Source organism: Sinohyriopsis cumingii, chromosome 15, assembly GCF_028554795.1.
Source record: "Sinohyriopsis cumingii isolate HCF-2022 chromosome 15, ASM2855479v2, whole genome shotgun sequence".
Lineage (NCBI taxonomy): Eukaryota > Metazoa > Mollusca > Bivalvia > Unionida > Unionidae > Sinohyriopsis > Sinohyriopsis cumingii.
In genome coordinates, this window is record NC_142975.1 from 15,337,193 (window position 1) to 15,352,804 (window position 15,612).

General features: G+C 37.2%; 1 protein-coding gene across 1 annotated transcript in view; it reads right to left on the reverse strand.

Annotated features, from left to right (window-relative positions):
• Positions 1-4,564, reverse strand: part of LOC149781300 (TAR DNA-binding protein 43-like) — a 39,182-nt gene extending 34,618 nt beyond the window's left edge. Inside the window, exon 1 of the mRNA XM_089935388.1 lies at positions 4,200-4,564. Within this exon, the coding sequence (XP_089791514.1) occupies positions 4,200-4,437 (238 nt within the window). The 5' untranslated portion in view covers positions 4,438-4,564. The remainder of the gene's footprint in view (positions 1-4,199) is intronic.
• Positions 4,565-15,612: the final 11,048 nt, after the last annotated feature.

The following is a 15,612-nucleotide window of genomic DNA, read 5'->3' on the forward strand; positions in this document are numbered from 1 at the left end:
AAAAAGCCGCCAGCATGTTTGCTGGGCTTGGTGGTGTTAATAGACGCAATCAGTTGACCAGTAAATAATATCCACTTTATTAGCTGGAAACTGAAAGGGTATGAAATTGTACATGCATTCAGCTTTTTAAAAAAATATATAAAAGTAACTTGTGATGTTCGCAGGCCTACTACACTTAGTTCTTGGGTTTTACATGTACATGGGGTTGGTGTATGAACTCGTTATTAATTTCCTATTTTTTATACAAATATTTTACCTTTATGGAAAAGCAAGTTCACAAATGCAATTCGTTCTCTGCACTTTATGTAAAAAAAATTGATCATCATTTTGGGGAAGTGATTGTGTATGAAATTGAATACGATATATAATACGATTGTGGTGTGGTTCCTGAAATTTTAAATACATGTACATGTATTTTTCTCATACCCGGAAAAAATACTTTTTTTTATTGTTGTTGTTGTGGAGTTTAACGCCATTTTTCAGCACATGATAGGCTATATATGGCAGCCAGTATTAATGGTGGAGGAAGAACCCGGGAAAACCCCGGAAAGAACCACCGACCCACGAGAAACTACTGGCAAGCTTTCTCACATACCCACATTGGCTGAATTCGAGACTCAAACCGGTGCAGACAGAGGTGAGATGGCAGTAATCCGTAATGTAAAGCGCTTTAGACCACTCGGGGCCCCTACTTTTTTTAAAGTAAGAGAAATAGTGTGTAAAACGTTTATTATCATTTTGTGGAAGAATTCGCTTATTAATCTGAATATAATACAATCGTGGCTTGGCTTCTGAAATGTAACAATTTCACCAGGTTCTTGAAGTCTTATGCCAAAATAAACATTATCGGAAATGTTATTTATTACTGGTCCATAAGTAAAGCCAGTAAGTTGTATTTGTGATTGTCTTCAATTAATTCTGTTAAACCATCGTTGCTCAAACAATAGCCGACATGTGTTTCTTTAATTGCATACACAACCAATAAGCAGAAAATGTGGTGGTTGTTAAAAGATTCTCACAATTTAATAAACATAAAAAAACAAAAGCTGCCAACATGTTTGCTGGGCTTGTCGGTGTTATTAGATGCAATCAGTTGACCAATAAATAATGCCCGCTTTATTAGCTGGAAATTTAAAGGGTATGATATTGTACAGGCGTTCAGCTTTACATTTTTCTTTTAAAAGTGACTCGTGACCAATGCAGGCCTACTGCACTTAGTTCTCGGGTTTTAGATGTGAATGGTAATTGTTTATGAACTTGTTATTAATATCCTATTTTTTATTAAAATATTTTACCGTTATGGAAAAGCAAGTTCACAAACGCAAATCGTTCTCTGCACTTTGTGCTATGATTAGTATAGTAGTTATCACATGTTTCTTTCGATATTCACAAAATCAGAAGTAAAAGTTACATGTACGCTGTTGATTTGTAATTATACTGTTGTAGTCGTTCAAACAAACAGGCGTACAAGCGTTAATTATTGGAGATTTGCAATGGATAAATGTACATGGAAACGCATATGAGAAAATTTTAGCAGTATGAAATTTGTACAGACACCGTTCATATATCCTGTAGCGTAATGAACTGTACACGTCCTTTGTCTTTCTTAACCTAATTTTGCTGTTCATTTTTTCCATTGAATTCAGACACATAATGATGTGTGACAAAATTATTGAATAGTTTAAATATGTATGCAATTTTTGCAATGGAATTACATATTTTATTGATTAATTTCAAGCCCTTACGGTACAATATCAGGCGGCAAGTAAACAGTGTTGATACTATCTTTATGCTATTTATTAGACATTGAATTCAGATACAATGAGGGACCCTGAGTGGCCGAGTGGTCTAAAGCGCTCTCCGTTACGGATCGCTGCCATCTCACCTGTCTGCATGGGTTCGAGTCCAAGGCTCGGCTAACGTTGGTACGTGGGAAAGCCTGCCAGTAGCTTCTAGTGGGTCAGTGGTTCTTCCCTGGATTTTCCAGGGTTCTTCCTCCACCAGTTATACTGGCCGCCATGTATAGCCTATCTTGTGCTGAAAAATGGCTTTAAACCCTAGAACAACAACAACAACAGATACAATGATTGGGGGGAAAATATTGAATATTGTAAATCTGTGCAATTTTTCAGTGGAATTCCATGCATTATAGATGATCTGAAAGCCACGACGGCATGATATTAAATGGTGTTGATACCCTATTCATCATATACCGTAGACATTAATACATGTATATGTGCCAATGAGTTGTTCTCTCAAAAAAGTAAAATACTGCAAAATTCTGCATTAATGCAACCCTGATATTAACATGATCCAATTTTGTGGACCCCAATTATTGCATTATAATGGGGTTTCACTGTATATATATAAATATATATATATATATAGTTTCTTGCTTCACGTCCACTTCTCCCTTTTGAGCTCTCACTTCTCCCTGTTCTGTCCAAAAGGAGAAGTCACATCTCCCTAAAATTCAAGTCTAGCTTTACCCCTTTTGCAATGAAGAAATGTCTCTCATATTGAAATGGGCTGTCAATTGACAAAAACATAGCCTTAATTAAACCCAAACAACATAACTTAAAGGATGTAACACAAGATGATGACATATACAGTAAATCATCACAGTACAGTCATCTCATGATTCAAAACAATATCTTGCTTCTCGAGAAGTCTGGGAAGTATTGTCATGAGAACTGAAAGCTTTTAATGTAATTAAATTCATAACAAGATTGTTCATGAATGTCCGTAAGTTTCTCACTAACAGAAACAGTCAAAGCACATTGGCATGTACCTTTAGAACAAAATCCATCATGAAACCAATAATAATGCAGGAATTTTTCATGGCTCTCATCAAGAACATTAATAACAGTCCACAATCTCAGATACTCATTGTTACATAGCAATTTACTTTGTCAAATTAATCATGTTACAGTGACACGATACATTATCTCAGCTTGGAAAAAGTTAAAATTTGAGACTCTAACCCATGCAGACAGGCGAGATGGCAGTGATCTGTAACGGAAACTGCTTTAAACCACTCGGCCAACCCCTATCACCTTGCATGAAAACTACTTGTAAAGTGACCACAACACACTTTTTTACCATTAAATATTAAGAGACAATTTTTTTCATGACAAACACCATTATTACCTGTGAAATGATGATGATCATCAATATAATCAATTAATAATGAAAGAATCATTAGGTATTTTTTGGACTCACTAATGTCAACACAGTGCCATTCATTAATTTAATTGCAATAAATGATATCAATTAGTGAACCACTTGTAACGGGGTTGAGTAAACAATATCACAAAGCCATTAAAATGCACTGCTAAACTTATCATACTGGCTTCGTTTCATTTTATGTGTTTTGATTTTACAACAATTCAGTAGCTTATCCATATATGCCTCCAAATGGTAAATATCATGATATATGTAAATGACCCAAGAGCATGCTCTTGCTTTACATTAATTATGTCAAATGTCAGTTTTGTTCCACATACAGTAAACTTAAATGCTGCTTACTGTGGAAAGCATGTTTTATCTGATGAAACTAAATTATAGATTTCTGGATTTTTCTCTCCAATTTCTTAAATAATTCATTTCTCAAAGTATTTCTACTTTGTATGATAAAAAAATACTAAACAATTTACCTGCAACTGACATAATTTCAGCATGTTGTCTAAAACAATTAAAATAAAATAAGGACCTATTTCTGAACTACTCTTTAATTCAATGTCTTCAAAATTTGTGTGGATAATTTTTAAACAGGAATTGTTTATTGTCCGAAAGATTATAACAATTAAAAGCAGTCAGCCATCTATCTGACTGAACACATCCATCAAAATTAAAAGAAATATTTACGTACATAAAATTCAACTTTTAGCTCCAGGCAAAAGAAAATTTTGACAGCTAATTACAGAGTTGCCTCCCTTGCGTTGATTTGTTAGCAGATGACCTCTACAAACGAAACTGAAACTTTGCATGTGAAAATGACTAAAACATACATAACTACGTGCTCAATATACTGTTTTCTGTGAAACGGCAAAATAATGCACCATATACTGTATTCCAATATGCTAAATAAGTATGGAATGGGTAGATTTGTTGAGCCAGTATAACAGTTTGACAGAACCGACGCTGTCGGAAGTGCCTAAACTATGCAAAGCAAATCTTGAAATGCACTGCATACATACACCTAGGGAAGACGGCAACATAAATCCGATTTTCCCAATCACCATCTGGCGGATATAACCTCCCGTCAGAGAGACGAATTCCCCGCATAGTTCCTGTGTCCGGGTTGCGATACTTCAGCCCACAGGCCCCTGGGAACTGAGCTGCAAGGGTGGACAGAAGTAGCGTTCCGTCTTCCTCACTCGGAACCTCCATCGGTTCCTCGTCCTCCTCCTCCGCAACCCGAATGTATTCACTCATTGCTGCTACATTTAGGCAAGTCAAAGTCCGCTCAGGCTGGGCAAGGCACTAACAGAAATCAAGCAGCCCGCCCCAGAATCCTGAAGTTCGCGGCGTGCAAAGATGGCGTCGTCTGTTGACAATTTGCGCTATTATAGCGCCATCTTACGTATGACCTACTTTTCAGCAACACAGTAACTTCCCCTGACATCTGTCGGCGGCAAATGCTATAGCATTTTGTCATTTCGTCTAATAAATATCACTTGAAATCTTACTGAGATTTACAATTCATGCTTATTGATTGGTCTGAATATATATATTTTAAATATTTGGACTTGATTAAATTTACGACAGAGGGCCCATGTTAACGCCTTTCTAATTCATCGTAATTCGTTTTATACATAATGAATTTCTTCACGTTATAATTTCCGAATTGAATTCGTGTATTATTTAATACTTTCGGTTAAAGATTTTTTTCTCCCTAAAATGAAAAACAATCCGTTCTGAACAAACGAATATAAAATTGCATGTTATCTTTCTGGACACTTAATTAAATGTTTTGATCTGTTTTGATTTGATCTGTTCGATCTTCCTCACACTTAAAGTAAACAAATATTCAACTCAAGCAAATATTCAGACATAGTTCTTTGAAATTTGACTTGAATCAGCCATGCTATAAACTGTACTCGAAATCTTTGACCATCCAGTATCTAGCAATATATTGAAATTTGACTTGAATCAGCCATGCTATAAACTGTACTCGAAATCTTTGACCATCCAGTATCTAGCAATATATTCTTCGAATTTGTTGACAGTTTCTGTGCTTAACACTTCCCAACCCCCACAAGGAATTCTAAATATCCACAACTCTGTATGCAAACACGTTTTCTTACGTCAATATCAGCTCTTTCAATAGTTATATGTGCCGAATGGGAGTCATACGGAAAAATATGACAAATCCTATGCTAATATTGATCATAGGTTTGACATGGGGATAAAAGTTGTTTTTTTTATGGTCACAATGTTTATGGGGTCAAAACTTTTATTACGTCAAACATTTTATAGAGTCAAAAGGGAATAGTGTTGTTCAAATTGTTATTTGCAATAGAACATATACCCTACCGTGCAGCAAATGCTTTCTGATTAGTATCCAAGCAACACCATAACTGTTTAACGAAAATGGCAAATGGCAGAGTGTTTGTACACAAACCTATAATTACATGCAAACATACTATCACGCAAAGGTAGGAAATGTTTCTAGCCACACTATCCCTCTGAAATATAATATCGTACAAAAGAAAAAGCGATAAGTGTTCTGACTTTTAGTATCGTTATGTTCTAAAGAGATGGGTTGCACTGAAAAGGGCCGTTTGGTTCTGTCAACCCAATAGGGTTAACACAACCGAAGTGGTGGAGCCGTGGGTGATGGACGGGGACAACCGCCCTCCTACCCACCCACCCGCACTAGGCGAAAGGGGGGAGGGTGCGTCGTCAAAAGATTTTTTTTTTTATTTCGCTAAGAATTTCATACCATTTCACTTCACTTTAGTGTAACAGGTGGCAATTCTTGACATAATTTTTGGGAGATGAGAGGTGGGTTGGCAACTGACATAAAAACTGTTCGCTGTGGCGCCACAATGAACATTGCCCCGAAAACCTCGGTAGGGGAACCACTAAAAACACTGCCTCTGGGTGCCTTGAACCCTCGGATGGCCACTGCACAACAGTAGAGGAGTTCGTCTGAGTTAAACAATATGCCCAAAACGATATTTGTGGGCACCTCAAAGTCTTTCCCAGCATCTATGGCTGGTTGCAGCTTCAGAAATGTCCGCTCTGTAATACCCAAAATGCCAAAAGGCTTTATTACGTCAATTTAAAAAAAAATCTTTGATTGAGGTCCCTTTCATTTGTTTTCAGGTATTGCCTGTTTGTCGGTATTAGTTTCCTTAATTCCCTTAAACCGTTTTTAAAAGTTACTTGACTTCTCCTCTGATGTGTTTTAGGGTTATACGAGATTTTTTTCAGTTAACATATTTTATATTTTGTTCTACATCATTTTTGTTTGGGCTCTATGGATCAGATTGTCAACAGTTATACTTAATTATTCTAAAGTGTTTGATGGGTGCGTGAATGCAGTCGCTCAGCAGCAGAGAGGGCGAACATCCTCTAACTGACTCACTCTCTATTCGTAAAAATATGCCTTCCCCGATTTGGAAAAAAAAAAGGTTCGTAATGATAACAGGATTTAACAATCGATTGCCTTCGAGTAGGAGACTTCACCCTCGTTGCTGCTATCAACTGAAAAAAAGTTATATCAAATAGTGGCCAACATTGGCGAAGCGTATACCACCAGACTAGTTCGAGAGCGAGAGGAAGCAATAAAAAAGTATATACCTTTAAGAGATCTTGTTAAAGAAAAGTTTCAAGCGTGACAAGAATCCCAAGTCGAATTCGCAGAAGGTGCAGAACAGTTATTTAAACCCGTCACAAAAATTACTGAAAGAGTTTTATCAGCTATTGAAGGTCTTCATCCATCAGTCAAACAAATCGCTTTACAAATTGCAAAGATAGCTGCAGCTCAACCTCAACTTTAAGATGAGGGTGAATAAATACTTGAAGGTGATGTTGGTGAAAAACCGAAAATAAAAAATAAAAAAGGAAAAAGAGGAATTGATTTTAGGGAGAAATTTACTAAAGAAAGGTATACAAGAAATTCAAAAATATAAATTGAAAACTAGACAGGATAAAGCAAAGTTTGGTGAGTTTGTTGCCAAACGTTTTCCTTTCAGAGATCAGTTTTTAAAACCTGAATACGTTAAAAAAGTAAATAGTGACGTATGGAACAATTGGGTGTTTAAAATAAATCAAAATGTTGATTATATAGACAAAGAAAATACTGATTATAACATTTATTCAGCAGGAGTAGAAAGTCATAATAAAACACGTAAAGAACAAAGAAAGCAAGAAAAAGAACAACAACAAAAAGAAAGCTAACAAGAAAAAGAACAAAACCAAAAGGAAAGGGAACAAAAACGAGAACAGCAACAAAAACGACGACAAGAACGACAACAAAAAATATCCCAGCAAGAGCCTTCCTATCAACTTCCTCCTACATTGCAACAAACGGAAACAGATGAAGACTTTTATAAACTATATGGAGAACCTACAGAAGAAGAATTTTACGATGATCCTGACATTGGTGTTACTGGTAGTGGTTTGGGAAGTAGTCTTTTTTGTCCTAACAATATTCTCAATAACGTGCAACGGTTAGAAGTTCTCATAGGAGGGGCTCGTGTTGGTAATAATTCTCCGGAAATAATGAAGCCACTGTTATCTGTCAGCGATTATTCACTTGTGGTATCATGGATATTAGCGTTTACCAAAAACTTATTGATGAACTCGTTGATGATCACGGTGATTAGAAAAACAGCAAGAAAGGGAACAAAAACAAAAACAAAGGGAACAAAAACGATAACAACAACAAAAAGAGAGGGAACAAAAACGAGAACAGCAACAAAAATGACGACAAGAACGACAACAAAACACTTCCTAGCAAGAGCCTTCCTATCAGCTTCCTCCTTCCTTGCAACAAACGGAAACAGATGAAGACTTTTATAAACTATATGGAGAACCTACAGAAGAAGAATTTTACGATGAGCCTGACATTGGTGTTACTGGTAGTGGTTTGGGAAGTAATCTTTTTTTGTCCTAACAATATTCTCGATGACGTGCAACGGTTAGAAGTTCTCATAGGAGGAAAACGAGCTGTAAATAATTCCCGGGAAATAACCAATGAAGCAGCTGATATCTGTCGGCGATTATTTCAAGGCGGCATCATGGATATTAATGTTTATCGATCTCTCTTTGATGAACTCGTTGATGACTACAGCGATTAGATAAATGAATAATAAATAAGATGATCATACACAATAACGGTCACCGCAGACCCGCGATGGTCAGAGTAGTAAACTCACGTTTACCTGTTTACAGAGCGAATTACGGAGATGGACTTAGTAATATTATTCAAGAATTATTTAGAAGGATGGCTCACAAAGCAGCACCAATCACAAAACAATTATCAATTTAAGCTATCGACGTTATTCGTGAAAAAGCTCCTGGTGCAGTTGCTAGTGCTGCTGGTAAAGCTTTCAAGGCAATTAAAGACAGAATAGCTCAACTATTACGCAGACGTCAGACTGCTAAACCACAAGAAAACTTGCCATCCATAGAGGTTATGCCCGCGGATGTCAGTAAAATAATAAACCAAGCCGCAAATCAAAAACTAGCAGCCTTGGTCAATCAACGTGAAGATGAAAAAATAAACACAAGTTTTATTTCAGGAAGCGGAGTTTCCCGAAGATCTACGTGACCACGATTTAAAAAATGAGCAGTATAATAAAGATGCTCAAACGTATATCCGATACAGCATTTGACATGGATGAACCAGTCCAAAAAGATGAATATGTACGTACTTATTAGTATTATTCTTATGAAGCACGTGTACCTAATGCACGAAGAAGAATTGAATTGCAGGTCCATGATACAAGTAGATATTTTCTACCCGCTGAGGCTTTTGTTGAAGTAGAAGGTGACCTTGTAACATATGTTCCTCTCAATACACCATATGGAGCTGATGTCATAGTTGGTTTTGTTAATAACTGTATTATGGCGTTATTTGACAGTGCCACATATATGATTGATGGAAAAAACATACAAACAATTCAAAACGACGTTGATGTTGCCACCACAATAGTAGGGTTAGCAAGATACTCTGACGATTGTACCAGATCAATCGGTCCGTCAATGATGTTTGCCAAGGATAATTCTAATAGTCCTGACCCCAACCACTTTCGTTATGTACAAGTGACACGTGATCCACAACCAGGTCCACCTACAACAATAGACACACCTGCTGATGCATATTTAATGCCACATAGTCACAATCCTAATTACAACATGGGATTCGCTACACGTAAATTATCGCTAAAAGATGACCGTATAAGATTTTCATGCATGATTCCACTATCACATATCTTTTGATTTTGCAGAAATGTCTGAAAAGTCATCTTTAGAGCGAAACACATAGTTGTGCTTGTACGAAAAGGTAACGATACTGATGCTATTTGCCGACCAGCTGCTGCTGATGCTGGTAAAGTAATACTGTTTAAACTAACGCTGTTGATGCCAGTGATGACTCCATCGATTGATGAAGAACAGCGATTACTTTCTTTTATGAACACAGGTGGTAAGTTTCTGTGCTGTCGTGGTACTCAATGTCCACCGATAGTATTGAAAGTAATGTTGCTGGGTTATTCACGTGGCAAATAGTGACTCAACAGGGTATTTCTGCACCGAGACACATATTTGTTGAGCTGCAAAATGTTAATCGGGTGGATAGTCAAGAACGCTCCCATATGATATCTGAAACCCTTGGAGTTAGTGAGGTTTCTTTGAGGATAAATGGACATCAAGAACCATCCGAGAATATAATCTTAAATTTTGAAGACAATTATGTTGCGCGCGTGTATCATCGATCGTTGTCGTATATGGGACGTGATCAAAACGTAGATACTGGTTTACAAATGTCACAGTTGGATTTTATAACATTGTATCCAATCTATTACTTTTCACTAGAACATTTGGATTTATTTAGGCAGTCTGTCGTTGATATACACTTCAGGGCTAACGTGAATCCAGGTGCTGGTGATAATTATCGAGCAATCGCAGTTATACTCTGTGATAAAGCAATTTTAGTTGAAGGTGTTGGTGGTTGAATGAGAGTCGCTGATGCGCCAGTGGAAAATCTTAATGTGTTACCTTAATCCAAGTTATTTAGAAACACGAGTATTTTATAAAAATGTCTTACCATCATGTTAGTGTCAGTCTGACTCCTGGTCAGATCAAGAAGCTACAATCCGCATCAGTATAAAAATGTGGGACCACAATAACGCTAAAGCACAATCAAATCACAGGCGGCGAAAATAAACTATCGTTAACAGCGCGCCAACTTAAACATCTCAATGACGCTAAACAATCCAAGACTGGAATACGACTTAAACTTTCCGCAGGAGCCATCAACGACATAGGTAAAACTGGAGGAATATTTCCACTTCTCGCAGCAATACCAGCGCTGAAAGCCACAGCCGCACCAGCTGTTGCAAAGGCGTCCGCGTTAGTTACCGTTATAACCGCTGATAGAATGGCATTAAAAAAAGCAACGGGAAAGGGCTTAAGACTTCCAGGAACTTGTCTAGGAAAAGGTCTGAGACTTCCAGGAACTTATCTAGGACGATCCGTTCAAGGAAAAGGTCTGAGACTTCCGGGAACTTATCTATGTTGAACACACATTTGGGTTATACACCGAAGTCAATTTTTTTAAAACTTGAATCGGCTAAACAACTCAAAATAAACAACTTCAGATGGGGTTTTTTATGCGAGATCAATTACCACAACAACCAAGCAGCGCTGAACCGGTATTATTAATCTCGATTCTCGCACTCGTTCTGGTACTCACTGGGAATCATAAGCGATTGACCCACGTGGGATTATTTATTTTGACTCGTACGGGATAGCTCCACCGCAGGAATTTATCAAATATGTTACACCGCTGTAAATATCAGTTTGGTAATCAACGCTACCAACACAAAAAATAATCGATCCGCCAATATGCGGCCGTGAAGCAATTGCTGAGCTCGAGTCTATATCAAAATCATCATTACCAACTCACAAAGTTGTGCAGAATTATACACGTCAACAGTTTGAGAAATCATTGATTTAGATCAGAAATAAAAAAATAATGGTAGATATTTACGGCCGATCCCGCGGTGAGAGTAAAAAACTGACATAGATTTATCAAAATACGTGAACAAAGACGATCTTAATGATCTCATGAACCTAGCGGGGGTTGACCGAGATGAAGTTGTTATTTTTTAGGATAAATACGGCGTTTTGAAAACGAGTAATATCAAATGGAATGATATATTACAACGAGTTCTCGGTGCTACCACGGATAATATCCTTGTGTTTACTGACGGCGGTAGAATCAGAGATTCAAGTATATCGTTTACAACCATTAGAGATGAAATTGCAAGAAGCGCTGCTAATCGTTTGAATAATACCGGTGAGACAATGACAGGTGAACTCAGCATGAACGGAAATAAAATAGTGGGTTTAAGAAAGCCTACATCCGACGAAGATGCGGAAACAAACAAATATGTAGACGTTAGCTACTGTACCGTAGATAATAAATTATCCACGTTGCGGGCCGAGTATAACGTTCATATCAATATGTTCACGAATCTTCGTAAAAATTTTAGAAAAATTGAGGAAGTCACAGATGTTTTCTTTGGTATTCCACTGACCGCTGACATGAAACTCTCTGATATCAAGACGAACATTGATACAATTAAGAAAACACAAGAAGATATCGTAAGTGGAATTCCTGATAACGCTAACAAAATTAATCTGATTAAAATTCCTCATAAACAGATTACAAACTTGGTACACACAGTGTCATCCGGGTTCGCAACATGGTCACAGCAAAATAATACTATCAAACATGAGGCGGAAGTCAGTGGTGTGTACAGGCTGTCTGTGTTCAGTGCTGCAAAATTTAGTATATACACCACATATTCCTGGCGGCATTCAACCGATAAGTTTTCCGGAGTTGTGTCTGTTGTGTTAAATAGCGGAACCGAAGAAACATTTATACTAGAAGCAGCTGATAAGAAATTATCCGAAACATCTTACTGGTGGTGTCTAAAATTTGTTGCTGAAACGCCTCATTTGGTTACTGTGCAAAATAATAATCGCGTTGACAGAGTCAAGTGTTCAGAAATATAGATATAAAAACCATCATTGATAAGTACACCGTGAAAGTTAAAAAAATACCAATGGCGTGCAGTTGCCATTGATGTTGTAGTATATTCGGTGTCTACGTTAGTTGCGTCAACCAGGATAGTATTATCAGCTCTGACTCCGATAACAGTAGCAGTAGCAACAATATGCGTTTCATCAGCAGCAGCAATTGCAGGTGTTTTTGATATTATCGCGAAAAAGATATCCACGTGCACGAATACAAAATTGCACAATTATGTTGTAAAATTACATACGGCAACAGCAGCATATTCTAAATTATCGTCGCTGATATCATCCAGCCTCGACGACACAACGATATCAGAGTAATCGAACATTTTACAAACGCGATGCGTGGAAATCGGTTGACAAATCTACGACGCGAGCGAATAAACAAATGGGCTGAATCGGTTAAGGATACCGGAGAAAAAATTATGTTGCCTAGTTATCAAGTAAATTATAATTTCCAGTAACATTAAAAACGTTAACCGAAGAGATTTAATATGAATCAAAGAATAAGGGGAAAATGACACCAATTGAAATTATTGATCAGTATGCGCACGCGTGGACCAGCGCAGTCATCATATTTCCACGAGATCGAACTGTAATTTTTTTACAGCGGAGGTATGTTTGATTTTATTCACGAAATAAGTAAAAACGATCCTGTGTCAGTATGGCTATCTAAAAGTTCAGATGATGAGAAATATAATCAATTTGTACGACCTAACGGCGAAATATATTGTAAAGAATCTCTTCATGAAGAAATGAAAAATATTGCGCAGAAATTTTCAACAGAAAATACTGAGCAATTACTAAATAATTGTTTTACAGTTCCATTTGTTGCTGCCCACGCTGCCAGAGAGAAAATTTCGTGGAAGCCAACACGATTTGAATTTTTCGAATACGTACAATTAAATTGCTGTGAATACGGACACGGTGGATTGTGGAATACCAAGTATGACCACAACGACGTTATTTCCGTGGATATGGCAGCGTGTTATCTGGGAAGTCTTCTTGGATTGGGGAGTGTTCTGGATATTTTAAGCGATTTGGACATCCCACAAATGAGATGACAAGAATACCGATAAATCGACCACTAACTGATTTTGATCTAACCGGATTCGCTCGTATTGTATCATTCGAAATAGCTAAAGGTCTTCATCCTATCTGTTATGCTTGGTTTGGTAGACACTTTTCAGAAAAACGCTGGGCACCAGTAGTTTTATTACGATATACGATTGATTGTAAAATATTAATATCGTTGATTGTAAGTGAGGAAATTATGTCATATCGGAAGCAGACCGAAATTTGGTTACCACCACCTTATGATGATAAAACCGCAAAGGATCTCGGTAGAAGAATAATTGTCAAGTTTACTCAAGGTGGAGCATATGATCATAAACTGCATTATGCACGATTACTTCAAGATGATGCTGAATATGATTTTATAATCGCTGATGCAACAGCGAGAAATATATTTGTAAGTCGAGAAAACGCTTACTTATCTGACGGAACACGATTGGGTACAATTGTTGGTTATATCAGTGGCTAATCGCCTCAGTATACTCATTTAAGATCTTCAATGCTTGCTTATGTGTCTATAAATTTATTATCGATGATAAATAGATTCCCTGACACTGCAGTCTGAGGTGCAACGGATTCGTTTTATATCGATACAAAATTTTCAGAATTACTGATTCGTTTAGAAGTACGTATGCATCATGGGGTTCGAGGAGAATAAAACAAGAAATGTTATATAATTATTCTGAAACCACAGATGTAACGATTAAATATATTTATTACAGCAATCAGATATCAGAATTATCCTCTTGGGCATCCGTGTGTGATCCAGTATCCAGACACAAGACGATCTATCTAAACGGGCCGGGGGGTCTGGTAAGACGACTAGAGTGATCGAATCATTCCGACAAAATTCAGATGATATGATTGTGCTAACACCTACACAGAGACTTGCGAGAGAAATGAAACAACCAGGAGTGCAATCATGTACTTATCACAGATTTTTTCGATACAAGGGTGACACGTGGACTCCTGACCGAATGGAAGAGAAATATATTCCAAAAATTATTATTTGGGATGAAGTGTGCATAGTATCAAGATATATATTAAAAATGTTTCTCGATTGGCTGTTATTGAAAAATACAACTGTGATAATGTGCGGCAATCACGGTCAAACACCACCGTTTGTTTGACCATCTCCACATGATTGGCTAAAAATAATTGTAGATTATTACGAGGAGATAACTGATGATCACAGATCTCTTGATGCATAATTAAAGGAGTTTAAAAAATTAATCAGACTGCAACCGAATAAAATTTAGTGTGAAATAATGCGTAAAATAATTTCAGAAACTTCAATGAACGACTTTCTACAAGTGTGGAGACCAAATGATTTGATAGTTGCGAGTAGAAAGATAGTTCGTGATACACTTCATCGGAGGTTATTTCAAAAGCATACAGAAAAGTTTTCAGCGTTGCGTGTACCATTGTGTTATAGACCAGCTGATACACGACGACAGAATATCGACGTTGACATACCAGGACAGACTGAGAAACAGAATCTCGTATTAAATGATGTTGTCGCAGTTGATGTCAGTGTTGTTGAGGATGCACTGAGTACGGATAAATCCCCGTGGACGTTAGGATACGCAATGACAATTCACTGATCTCAGGGGTTAACAATCTCTGATACTCGAGTTTGGATTGTAGATGATCGTGTCAAATGGTGAAATTTAGTTTATCTCGCAGTGTCTCGAGTCAGAAGAAGATCTCAGCTGCGAAGAATTGTCATAGACGTTTCAGATATCATCAATGATGTTATTGACAGTGATATAGTAAGAAAAAAATAGCGGGTTATAAACAAAGTGACAAAATAACAACAACACGACTTTGATCTAGATGTTGAATTTGTCATCGCGCTGAAGCAGAAGCAGAATAATCACTGTGCGAGCTGTAATTGTGTAATGTTGTGGCAGTACTCGAGTAATAATCCAAGACTACTTATCGCAGATAGAAAAGATAGTAGTCGCGGTCATACACGTGAAAATACGATGTTGACCTGTCTCGAATGTAATCGACGTAACGGCGCTAGTTAAGTGATTGCTACGGTAATTGCGTATCTTCAGAAATTACTTGTAATTGTTCACGTGTAAATCCACGTTGAGGAGCAGTTGAATCTAGTCTGTAGATTGCAGATCTACCCGTGGATCTTACCACGCTGGAAATGTTGTGTGTTGTAATACTACAGATAGGATCAGTTGCTCTTTTTTACCACCTTCAAGTTCACCAGGTTCATATAAATATCTTACAGTGAACAGTACC